Raw genomic sequence first — 13124 nt, 5'->3', positions numbered from 1 at the left:
CAAAGTCAAAACGACTTATAACCTGAAACGGAGTGACTATTATATATATATCCTTCTCTATCATCGGAGACATGACCAAACATACGTACATCAACCCAACTGTGCTACAGTAATTATGTTGTAGTAAAAATGTGCTACAAGCCTACAACGCTAGAGTCGTTGATTTCCCATCGTGCGATGCTAGTGTAACCACTTAAATTGCAGTTGCATTAGCAACTGTAGCAGCCACCAGGTCTCTACCTAAGTTCAGACTATAAAAACCACATTATTTTTGAACGAATCGGATATTGGGTGTACCAATTTTAATGAATATAAAGCAGAAAACCAAACTATATATACATGTAAAACAATAATCACCAAAAGACGTTTTGCTCCTACTAAGACTTAGGTCTTGGCATATCCCTTGATTTTTATAAGCATCGATGTCTTCGAGAGTTTTTTTTTTAACAGTCTCTAGTTTTTATCATATATTATATCTACATCCCACTACTAGGTGGAGGAACATTTCCATGGTGTGCCGGCAAAGTGGTAGTACGTATTATTTGGCCAGCCACGAGTTACTAGCTGAGTACTCCTCATGGCACATGAGGTTCTAGCTTATATCATCTGTCCCATTTTTCAAACCACAATTTCTCATCATATTCAAAATATATTTGAGTTTTGGGCCGGGGTTGTATATAGCACACTGTACCTCCTTTCGCCTCACTTACATCTGCCAGATCTTTTGGTGAGCAATTCATTCACTTCCCTTATTCAGTTGGCAAACTTTAGCTTCGGCCAAATTTCGAACGAATGCTAAAGTGGCATATGATAGATTGTGTGGTTAAGAAATAGTTGGGCACATATGTTAGCCAAGACATAGTTCAAGAAATATGTCTAAGTTAGGCTAAGATTTACTGACATGTCAAATAGTATGTGGTATCAAACCATACGTCTGCTGTCAAACCTGTGACAAACCTCCAAACATCCCTAAATACGCCAATCCAGCCATCACCATAAATGGGTGATGTACTATGTACTCACCAGCGGACAACAGATTTTGTGACGGATATATATGCAGGCATGCAGACAGGTCCAAGATCTCTGCAGACTGCAGAGAAGGGCCATACATGCATATGGGTCCTAAGGTAATGTGCGCACACATGACACAGTACAATATAGGGAGAGTTGCTCTTGTAGTTAATTGCTGATGAACCAAAAATATTCATATTTATTTTTTTTTAAAAAAAGTGAAAACTCTCTAATTATTGAGGAAAAACAAAGATGCAGAGATTTCACATACGTGGTTGGAAGCTTAGATGCATAATAACAATAATTAATAAGGGTACATTTGAAGGAAAAGCAGGGGCATGCAGCAGAGAGCAGAGCAGCTTCTCGATCGATCAGGTCGCATTCAGACCGACATGGCGATAAGATGGGAAGGAGATTCGTCGCCTTTCCAATGGTTTTGAGAACAATGCTTGTTCGCCCGTGGTGCCGAAAAAAGATTTTCAGAATCAATCTACTGTTGCCCTGTGGTACCACATTGTAACCAGAAAAGATCCAAGCTGGCCTGATAGCTCTGCTGCTTCAAGCCTTCGATCAACCAACATTAATTCTTGAAAAACAGCTATTTAAATTACTGTATTTCCTTACTTATTATGTTTCCTCCTAAAAGTGTGGAGCATTTCAATGCGAGATTTGTGCAAGTCTTATATAAATGTGGGACATTATATTGGCACTTGACTTAAGTATGCATAGGTTAACAACCAGTGACGGAGCCTATTTCAGGCGGCTACTAAAAGGGCTGATGCCGACGCGCACCGTGGGTTGTTGTTGAAAATGGATGACAACCAATAGGAACTTCCTTGCTGCCTGGGTCTCATCATGATGTTGTTGTTCCATCAAAGTTAACGAAGATTTGATCGTACTCTACTTTCTCTTAAAGTTTTTCTTTACGGTTTGTAGAGCAGATACAGTAGCAAACTATAAGCCAACTATAACCACACATTGAGAAGAAAAGAGAAGAGAGAGAAGAAAACGAGCTACAGATTTATAGCCGGCTGCAACACAGACTCCAAAACATTATGTGTGTATGAAAAGTGGGACTGGGTATTAATGGTGTATATATTTTTATAGTTAACTATAGTATGAATAGAGTATTATATTAGCTATATATGATTTGGAGCCAACAGTTGACTATACTATTAAACTTGTTCTTAAAAGTACTGAGAAATAATAAAATATGAGACATGTAGATAGAAAATTAACACGACTAGATACGCATTCTGCATACTAAAAAATAATTTATTATGCATCGAAATATTGGGCGATAATAAATATTTTACATAGATTGTTCATCAAAATGTTTTCTAAATTGGATTTTTTTAATGAAAATTTATGCATTGGATTAAGCGAAATGAAAGTGTTTCTCTAACCCACTTTACAGACTTTTACAAAATACTCATTCATGTACAAATAACAGGCTGTGGCACTTTTAAGGTTGCTGAACTAGTTTTGACTTACCCCTCCATAAAATAAAATAATTTTTTTTAAAAAATCCTACCTATGTTTCCAGGTTCGTAGCTAGGAATTCGGATTTTTTTTTAGAGTAGTACACAATTTAAGAATGCGATATAATATTACGCACTAACTCAAAAAACCACCTACCAGAAAAACACCGTCGGAATAGTCATTTTCTCCTTTTGCATTCACGCTACTTAACAAATTCTAGGACATCAAGAAGTAAAGAACACTGGTATTGCAGCTGCTATATATTGCTGTGCTACCACAATAAACTGAGCCGAGCACCTTCGAGACAGACACATAAAGTAAGATATGTGGTAGTACACCTATTTATCATGTATCTATAGAGGAAAAAATGCTGCATATACAACGATATCGTTTTAAACTGCTTTTGCTCTATTGTACGCCAAAAAAACAAAAATATGTGGAAAGCTTAAAACACCACTAGTTACAAATTTAAATTGCATTTGGTGTTCATTTTCTCTGAAATTCGATCTGCGCATGCGTTCAATCTAGACAACCCGTTTTGGAGGATAAAATAAAGACCAAATTGATGTGGTCTCGCTTCTCAACCGAGAAAAAGGAAAAAATGTACTCCCTCCGTCCCTAAATATTTGATGTTGTTGACTTTTTTAAATATGTTTAACCATTCGTTTTATTTAAAATCTTTTGTGAAATATGTAAAACTATATGTATATATAAAAGTATATTTAACAATAAATCAAATGATAGGAAAAGAATTAATAATTACTTAAAGTTTTTAAATAAGACGAACGGTCAAACAAGTTTAAAAAAATCAACGGTGTCAAACATTTAGGGATGGAGGGGGAGGGAGGGAGTACATTATTTGAGCTTCCCATGTATCCACAAACCGAACAAAAATCTAGACTATATTGAGAACACGCAAACCACATCGGCTCTCATAGCAATGCTGCCTATATCAATTGCTAATATAGAGGAAGAGAGGAGTCAAACTTCCATACGATGCACAACACACCAATTATTGCTGATGTAGAGGAAGAGACGAGTCGATTTCCATATGATGCACGGCAACAAAATCATGTGTAAGAAAAACTAGCTTTGAATAGTTGGCGATGGATCATGATCTTGACAGTGGATCAGTCACCCACAAATTCCGTGGCATTTAACTTTCTATCACTTTTAAAATATGGTAATTAAGAATTTACCACACGATTTATAACATGTAGGTCCAGTGGTAAATTCTCAATTACCACTTGTAAGAGTGACAAATAGTTAAATATCTCACAAATTTCTCGTAGTTTTTTTTAAGGGGGTGGAGAGATTGTGGAGAGGAACATGTTGGGGAAAGGGCCATCAAGGAAAACGGTGTTAGGTTGGGAAGAGAGAGAGAAAGGAAAGAAAGTGTGTCAACTTGTACTTTTTGAAAAGAAGTGTGTCAATTTATACTAACTACTCTTGTTCCAAATGTATGGCACAATTTCTGTCTCTAATGTTAATTCCAATGGTACAAAAGACCAGACCAGCCTTATGCTTTGAACATGCCATCATACCCCTAATTACAATCAGTTAGAGATCTTCAAGAGATTTTGCTAACATCTTCTGCACATCACAGCTAGTTCCTGGCTTCCCAAAGAGGGCAAAAAGCTAAAGAAAACGTCCCCCTGTCAAATTCCTCTGCTCCGTCCTGCTGTGCAGCTCAGTTACCTTTATTGCCATATATACTCATTCAGGATCAATGCAACCATGAATGTTTTCTTCCTCTTTGCTCTCACTCTTTTTTGTTAATTATCCTGCCAAGAACACAAGAAAAAAACATTGGTTAATCCTATACATATACAGATGAAGACATAAGAGATAGGTATAGTACGTAAGTATTATTGACTAGTATACCGATGGCGACAAGCTTAGAACATTACAAAACAATTGAGACATGGCTAGGCAAGCTGCACGCATGAGGAAGCTAGAATGGCCTAATTTTTGGGCATATGGAAAATTTTGTCCGAAAATGATGGATTCTAGCACCACCTTTCAAGCTTATCTTGTCCAATTGCACCAGATATTTCCTTTTATCAAAAAGGATTTTATTCGCGGCGAAAATGGGGTACCACTTGGTAATTTTCAGATGGCAAGTAGTTTTCTCATGATAATAACAGTAGAACAGACAAGTTGAACTAATAAATATGTTTTAGTACTATGAGTGTATTGTGTGAAAGAAAGAAAGAAAGAAAATGTTTATGAGGGTGATGACTGATAAAGACTATTCATGGTTCCAAATATAATTGGTTTTCCACTATTGTTGTGTATATGTATCGCATATGGAAGTTTTATTAATTTTGAAAGTACCATATGGAAGTAGGCTAGACTAAAAATTATGCGGAGAATCTCCACGGTACTAATCATTGAGCTCTGAAAAGTCAAGCTTCTTTCCTTGTCCCTCTTTTCCCCCTCTTTTTTTCTCTTGTCCGTATGCCTTTGTTCTTTGTTCCTATGGAGTCAAAATCCCTTCTTTCTTGTGCTTACAGGGACCAAAATGTGTAATTTAATCTGAAAAGTTTGAAATCTCTGCATTTTCTTTTATAGGCAGAGTACATATGACCTCTACGTGGATTGATATAATTACCACTTGCCCCCATAAGAAAGCCACTGATATACATGTGTAAACGTCAGATATATACTGTATATGCTAATCATATATACTCCCTCCGTCTCTAAATATTTAACGCTATTGACTTTTTTTAAATATGTTTAACCGTTCGTCTTATTAAAAAAATATTTGTGAAATATGTAAAACTATATGTATACATAAAAGTATATTTAACAATGAATCAAATGATAAGAAAAGAATTAATAATTACTTATTTTTTTAATAAGACGAACGGTCAAACATGTTTAAAAAAGTTAATGGTGTCAATATTTAGGGACGAAGGAGGAGGTAGTAAACACCTACTAACCACTATGAGACAAAAAAATGTACGGCTTCCCGATCAAGCTTGCTCCAATAATATTAAGTCGTTGACATACTGATTGTGTCTAGGTTGTCCGTGGAATTTTGAACATGCTCACAATTTAAAATTAAAAATTTACTCCCTTCTCCCTCAAATAACTGACACTATTTTGACCTCAAATAACTAACACAATTGACTACGGCCATCTCAGTTTCAGCACCCTACTTATAATGCACTCCCTCCGTCTTAACAAAAAAAAAAAACAATCGAAGAGGATGTGATTCCTCCTAGTACAACGAATCTTGATAAGAGATTAAATCCTTTCTTAGGTTGGTTTTTTTCGGGGCGGAGGGTGAACTAGTATGGAAGTTGCATGGTTATAATTAGGATGTTACACCCCTGGACAAAATAACATATTTTTAAGTACTAACAAATTCTTTCTAAAAAAGATAAGCGGAAAGTTTAAACTACAATAGTGCCAGAGTCAATTATTTAAGAACAGATTGAGTAGGAGCACATACTTTCTCAAAGATCATAAGAAACTCTTAATAAAAAACATTTTCCTAAACCAAACTTATGTTATATGTACTACTAGTACATACTTCCTCCGTTTCATATTATTGTTTGACTTTTTTTCTTAATAAAAATTCTTTAGGTTTGATTAAATTTATTAAAAAATTAGCAATATTTACTACATCAAATTAGTTTCACTAAATTTAAAATTAAATATATTTTGATAATATATTATTTTTTAAAAAATATTAGTATATTTTCTACAAACTTGATCAAACTTAAAAAATTTGAATAAGAAAAAGTCATATAACTTATAATATGAAACGGAGGGAGTACAATTTAATCGGAAGAGAAGTAGAAGTAGAAGTAGAAGGATCCCATACCTGATCCTGTGTTGGGTGCATTTTCAGGAGGAGGCATAATGCTTCCATTTGGCACGTGAAGTGGTGGATTTTGCTGCTGCTGCACGGCCTTGGCCCCCAACGGATAATACCCCACTCCCTGCAAATAATGCTGTCCCAATACCTCAGCAAATATAAATGTTTCGCACAAATTTGTCTCAAACGAGCTGGGATTTGAGAATTTTTTTTTTTTTTTGGGGGGGGGGGGTGGGGGGGGGAGGGAGGGCAATTTGTAAGAGACCTGGGTCGGCGGCGGCTGCAGGTGGTTGACGCCCAGGTAGTGCGCGTACGGCTCCGCCAGCCCGACGGCCGCCGCCGCCGCCGCCGGCATGTGGCCGCGGTACCCCGGCGAGCCGTGGGCGAGGTGGTTCACCGGCGGTGTGGGCACCACCGGCTGCGGCGCCGCCATGAACGGCATCCTCGGCATCGCCGCCGCCGCCGCCCCCATCCCGACGCCCATCCTCGGCAGATACTGGTGCACCCCCGGGAACATCACCGGCGGCGCCATCCCGCTCCCCATCCACATCATCTTGACAACCAAAATCAAAAAAAAAAAGAAACCGATAAATATATAAATAAATAAATATATATATATATATTTAAATTACGCGCCAAAAACCGTTGCAGTAAGTGCACAGCTCACCTGCAGCTGCAGCTGCAGAGACTTGAGGTACTCGATCGCCTCGTCCAGCATCGACGCCTTGTCAGTCTAGTACAAGTTTTGGTTAATCTCGGAGGATTAGCGAGTGATTAATTAGTGTGTAGTTTAGTTAAGTTGGTTACCTTGTTGCAGTTTGGTATGAGCTCCTGCAGGGCTCTCATCTTCTCGTTGATCCTGTCCCGTCTCCTCTGCACAAACCACAAATGGTGCCAATGGCGTCAAGGTCAGACAGCTTCCCATGGCGTTAAAGACAAGGAGGAAAGAATTGGGACGCACCCTCTCGGAGAGGTTGTGCACCTCGGCGGCGCGGCTCCTCCGCGCCGTCGTCATCTTCGCCGGCGGCTTGCGCGCCAGCGCCGCCGACTCCGACTCCGCGTCCTGCATTGCATCCCACGCGCCGCCGGTGTCAGTGTCAGTGTGCATCTCTGTTGGTGTTCGACGGGAGGACGCCTACCTCGCTGGGGCTCTCGGAGTCCTCGGTGGTGTCGAGCCGCTTGCGCTTGCTGCTCCGGTTGCTGGTGCTCGTCGGCTCCGTGGTGGTGGTGGTGCCGAAGCAGCAGTTGGACCGCCCCGACGACGACGCCACGGTGGTCGCCTCGTGGCCGTGGCCGTGGCCGCGCCCGCCGCAGGGGATGGCGTTCGCGCTCCCCACCGCCGAGGGCGGCGCGCCGCGGCGCCCGGGCTCGCTCGCCGTGCGCTGCTGCACCTGCACCTGGTTGCTCCCGCAGATGCTCGACCCGATCGCGCTCAGCGTCGACGACGACGCGCCGCCGCCGCCGCCGCCGCCGCCGGCCTCCGCCTTCCGCCGAGCCGCGCCGCCGGACGACCTCCTCGCCCGGACGAGCTCCGACAGGTCCCCGGCGTTGTCGCCGCCGTCCGCCAGGCTCATCGTCTGCTGCCTCGAGCAGGACGCGTGCGTCGACTTGGGCGGCGGCATCAGCTCGCGCGGCGCCTCGGACGCCGCGCCAGGCCCGCCACGCTCCTCCTCCGCCATTGCCGCGACGCCCTTGCAAGTCTTGCCTTCGCCGTCGGCGCCCGCGCCCGGGCCAGCAGGCGCCGCCGCCGCCGTCGCCGCGACGGGCGCCTCGTAGAAGAGGTCCGAGAAGATGTCCTTCTCCAGCGAGTCGGCGAGCGCGAACGGGAACCACAGGCCGGCCTCGTCTTCTTGCACCGCCGCCGCCGCCGCCTTCTCCGGCGGCCTCGGCGGCAGCTTCCGGTGGTGATTCTGGCTCTGCATGACGACATGGCCGTTGCACCAGAGCAGCTCAATGAGGTTGTCATCTTCGCTGCAAAAGCACAAACACAAACACAAAAAACATGAGAAAAAAGAAAGGAAAATCTGCATCCTGGATCAAACCGGCGAAATCTATGCTTCGATCAAAGTGCGAACCCGAGTGTCCTGGATGCGTCACCCATGTTGCTCCAATCAGGGACGAACTGGTTCATCGCTCATCAGATGGCAGCAACCATGGATGACGACACGACGATCTCCCCTTCACCTCACTGCAGAAGAAGCAGAGGGCACAAAAAAAAAAAACTTCTTCAGCTCCAAGAACAAAAGCAACAGCAAAAAGAGCTTCTTCTTTTTCTAATAAAATTAATTAACCTTTTTTTTTGTAAAATAAGGGGAAAAAACAGTAAAGAAGGAAAAAAACACTGAAGAATTAACTTCTTTTTTTTTCCTTTTGTAGTGATGAAGAAGCTGTAATTCTTCAGCAGTTAATTACGATTATACCTCGTTAATTAAAACAATAAAGAAAAAACATGCATGCATCTTGTCCACAAAGGCGTAGAACAGTGCAAGAAAAGAACTCCATAAAAGTATATCAAAAGAAAGAGAGAAGTAAATTAAGAAAAGAAGCAAGAACTAACCTAATTAAATAGGCCCAAGACTTTGGCTGGGTGCTCAGCTCAGCTCAGCCAATACTAGCTTCTTAATTTTCACTTGAGAAGAAGCTTCCAATAGGAAGAAGGCTAGCTAGAGAGAAGAAGCAGAGCAAGGAGGAGGAAGAAGAGGCAGAGGTAGAGCAAGGGGGACCGGGCTTGGATTGGCACAAGCGATGGGCCTTTAAGTAGCTGTACAACATTGCGGTTGAATTGAACTGGATTCCTTGAGACAGAGACGCTGATAGATAGATAGGTAGGGGAGAGAGAGAGAGAAAGAGAGAGAGGGGCCGGGGTCCGGACAGGGGAATGAAATCAACGAATGATTAGAGAGGATCAGAGGAGAGATTAGATTTAGTGGGAGTAGTACAGATTTTGCACCTGCAGATCATGTGCATCGCCCAAGGATTAGGAGACCGGGCGTGCTGTGGTGTCGTGTGATCTTTTTTACTTTAACCATTTCGAGTAACTTCGGTTTGCTGGTCTCGCAGCAGCGACACGCCATCTTTTGGAGTCGCAGCCTCGCAGGCAAATATATACATAGAGAGAGAGAGTCTCTGATTGGAGGAGAAGCCGAGGAAGTGCCCTTGTTTGGCCGTTGACGACGAGCAGCACAAGTACGTGTACGCTGTAGGGTGTCGATGGTTCACACTACAGTCTACCACCAGTAGCAGTAGTGTAGTACTACTCCCTCCGTCCTAAAATAAATCAACTTAGTTTAATTTTTTTAACAGAGGAAGTACTTCTGTAGATCTATTTTAAATTCCGAGAAGCGGCAGGGCAGAATTTAGGTTGTATTTAGTTTCACCGGCAAAAATAATTTATCGGGTCACATCAGATATACAGACACATATTTATAATATTAAACGTAGACTAATTAATAATAAAACAAATTACATAATCCGTCTGTACTGCGAGACGGATTTATTAAGCCTAACTAATTCATCATTAACAAATGTTTACTGTAGCATCACATTGTCATATCATGATGCAATTAGGCTTACAAGATTCGTCTCGCAATTTACACGTAAACTGTGTAATTAGTTTTTTTTTTAATATTTAATACTCCGTACATGTGTTCAAACGTTCGAGGTGACGGGAAAAAAAAAGATTGCCCGTGGATCTAAACACCCCCTTAGTTGATAAGAATATACAGAAATCGACATAATTTTATTTTGTAGATTCTGTAGTTACAGTTCTTTAAATCTGATTTAAACGAAAAGCTAAAGTATTTTTTACAAGAGTTTTGAAAAAAAATTTAACTATGCTATCAGAAACTTCTATAAATTGGCTATATATCTAAAGTCTTCCACATCCTAATGACGCAAGTGAGTAAATAGGCTATGATTGTTAAGAAGAGAAAGTAAGTGAAAAAAATAAATTTGAGATGGTTATGATTGGTTAGACGAGGAACTGGTAAAAAAGTAAATATATTTTTAATAGATGCAGCAAGGTACCAAAGTTAGCGCTTGAAAAAGTAATAGCGTCTGGTGCCTCTCACGGCTTGTTTTGCAACATGAGGAAAAATGATTGGGAGTTTAGACGAGAAAGTTAATGGTGAGATTAACATGAAAAATTTATTTTTAGTTCCAATATCATGTTTGGTAGAGACAATGGGAATTGAAACGAAGATTAGTTGGAGATTAGATTTTAAATGAAAATAAATTGTTGGGATTTGTTTAGGCAAAATGAAGGAGAAATTCCTTCCCAATTACCACCCACCACCTAGGCATTGAAAAGGATGGAGTTACTCCCTCAATTCCTCATTCCCATCCCACCAAAACTCTCTTGTCTTCCAACCAAACAGAACAATTAATAGTCTCATCTCTCTAAACTCTCAATTCCTTAAAAAAATTCGTCCACCCAAATAACCCGTCATGGACATTATAAAATCACTATATTGGTAAATATTGATAACACTTATTTAGCACAAATTTAGTTCCCATAAATTATATTTATAAGATTTAAATTGTCCTAAAATAATTGTCATAATAGAATACTAATGGTCCCATTAATCACTATCATTCAAATTTCTTCCTATTTACTCTCAATTATCATTCCACTCTTACGTATACACCATTTAATAAGGGGTATTATAGTCTTTATTCTCAAACCTTAATATATGTTAAAATAATCTAGAATTATAATTATTTTGAGACTGGTGTAGTAATTTGTAGGCATATATACCCACTCCATTGAATTCAAGTGTTAATTATTTAAATATGTTCAGAAAACCACGTAAAAACAAGTGTAACTGTTAACTGTTCATTAATGCGATGGTCTAACTACAATAAGTGTCACTGTTATCTTAAATATGATCCTTTGGGAAGCCTTAATGTCTGGTTGTTTAGGAAAATCTAAATAATCCCTACCACCCTTTACATCTATGTTAAGGTATGTCATCACGTCCATGTTAACAGTACACAGGACATTAAATATCCCGAAATTTAGGGGCTGGAGAACAGTGGAAAATCCATTGGTCGATCCATTGTAAATTGAATTAATATGTCTCCACGTTGGAAAGAAAGCAAAATCATCTAGACTCATCATGCCTAGCTAGCTGGATTGATATATGTTTTACCTACTAATACGTTTAGGCTTTTTTTCTAGTAAGAGGTGTGAAGAATTTTGTTATATGTATATTCTTAAAAAAAACTCACTTAAGTGATGATGGTGAGTGGTAACCCTGCCACTGTCTACACCCACCACCAGATATATATATCGGACCCACGAAGGCTGTGTTCTTCCTCGAATTTTCCTAACTCATCTATCTCGTTTTTCACGTGCACGCTTTTCAAACTGTTAAACAGTATGTGTTTTATAAAAAAATTATATACAAAAGTTATTTTAAAAAATTATATTAATCTATTTTTTAAAAAAATAGTTAATACTTATTTAATCATGCAATAATACGTACTTTGTTTACGTGCCGGGTCCTCCCAAAAGCAGCCTAAATTATAGCGAGTCGTGTGTACCCTTCATTCTCATGCTTAAGAGAGAAAAAAGCATATTCAACTACTCCATCCGTTTCACAATATAAGTTATTCTAGCATTTCCCACATTCATATTGATGATAATGAATCTAGACATATATATATAACATCAATATAAATGTGGGAAATGCTAGAATGACTTACATTGTGAAACGGAGTAAGTAGCTCAGTACATGTGACTCATGAGTATTCAACTAGCAACAAAAAAGTTGCACAGTGAAGAAATTCAATCGAAGGAGTTGCATATCATGAAGGTTAAGATAATGATTAGCGTACGATCCGAAATATTAGAGGAGTGACGCACCATAAAATTTAATTCTCAAACGTTGTCACTCATTGCTAACAACTAAGTCAATACTGCAAAGTTAATTAATTGCTGATAGTGCAAAAAGGACGCTATCTTAGTTGTGTGTAGCTACGGGCAGGGATTATTCCATTTACACAATGTGTTATGGACGGTCATGACTTTTAGTAGTTGTTAATTTTGACTCTTAATTGCACAATTGTACATAGGAGTATTACAAGTAGACTGCCAAAACGATGAAAACACGACCTGTTTGCTTAGATATCTCTGGACTAGTTCATTTTGTTACCACTTTTAACTCTATTAAGTTTTGGTATCATCAAATTTTAGTAGAGTAACAACCTAAATATACTCTTCCTATATATTGTCACTTTACCAAAAACGTGTTTCAGAAGTTTCTTCTCATACAAACACTAGTAATTTTGTTATAAGACTAATTAACTAAACACATCCAGTGTTGCCAGAATTTAGTAACACCAAAATGTGCTAAATTAAATTTAGCAATACCATATTTTGGTTAGGTTAATTTTGATAAATAGAAAACTGAACAAGACCTCTACTTGAAAAAAGAAAAAAAAATGAATGATCGTGATTCATTTTCTTTCTGTCCTCGAATAGATGGCATCTATTCAATGTGTATGTGTAGCCAAACCTAGCTAGCTTTATATATATGTATATATATATATATATGTATATATATATATGTATATATATGTATATATATAAATATATGTATATATATATAAATATGTATACATGTATATATACATATACATGTATATATACACATATATATATATATGTATACATGTATATATATGTATACATATATATATACATATATACATATATGTATGTATGTATATATACATACATACTGAAGATAGAGAAGAGAACAGAGATGAGACAAGACAGGACAGACAGAGACAGACAGAG

The 13124-nt window shown here is 39.2% G+C and overlaps 1 protein-coding gene across 2 annotated transcripts; it reads right to left on the bottom strand.

The window, feature by feature from the left end:
• Window positions 1-3784: 3784 nt before the first annotated feature.
• LOC127765720 (transcription factor PHYTOCHROME INTERACTING FACTOR-LIKE 13-like) lies at window positions 3785-9085 on the bottom strand. Of its 2 annotated transcripts, none has more exons than XM_052290666.1 (9): window positions 8880-9085; window positions 8398-8510; window positions 7462-8293; window positions 7284-7385; window positions 7130-7195; window positions 6990-7055; window positions 6588-6875; window positions 6329-6446; window positions 3785-4277 (listed from the first exon to the last, which is right to left on the bottom strand). In XM_052290666.1, the coding sequence occupies exons 2-9, from the start codon at window positions 8451-8453 to the stop codon at window positions 4273-4275; spliced, it is 1533 nt and encodes a 510-aa protein (XP_052146626.1). In that variant the 5' UTR covers window positions 8454-8510; window positions 8880-9085; the 3' UTR covers window positions 3785-4272. The 2 variants fall into 2 exon arrangements, with proteins under 2 accessions (XP_052146626.1, XP_052146625.1); XM_052290665.1 differs by having other exon boundaries at window positions 3788-4277; window positions 6329-6458; window positions 8880-9084.
• Between the last annotated feature and the right edge of the window lie 4039 nt (window positions 9086-13124).

This window comes from Oryza glaberrima, chromosome 3 (assembly GCF_000147395.1).
Source record: "Oryza glaberrima chromosome 3, OglaRS2, whole genome shotgun sequence".
Taxonomy (NCBI): Eukaryota; Viridiplantae; Streptophyta; class Magnoliopsida; order Poales; family Poaceae; genus Oryza; species Oryza glaberrima.
The sequence above is the reverse complement of the archived record's forward strand: the minus strand, read 5'-3'. Positions and strand labels throughout refer to the sequence as shown.

What these genes read in the sequence shown, in the direction of transcription:
- LOC127765720 (XM_052290665.1), bottom strand. Translation starts at nt 8,453, where the DNA reads ATGAACCAGTTCGTCCCTGATTGGAGCAACATGGGTGACGCATCCAGG. An exon ending in ACTCCGAGAGCCCCAGCGAG is followed by an intron (nt 7,386 to 7,461) that starts GTAGGCGTCCTC and finishes GATGCAATGCAG; the next exon opens with GACGCGGAGTCGGAGTCGGC. An exon ending in TGCACAACCTCTCCGAGAGG is followed by an intron (nt 7,196 to 7,283) that starts GTGCGTCCCAAT and finishes TGGTTTGTGCAG; the next exon opens with AGGAGACGGGACAGGATCAA.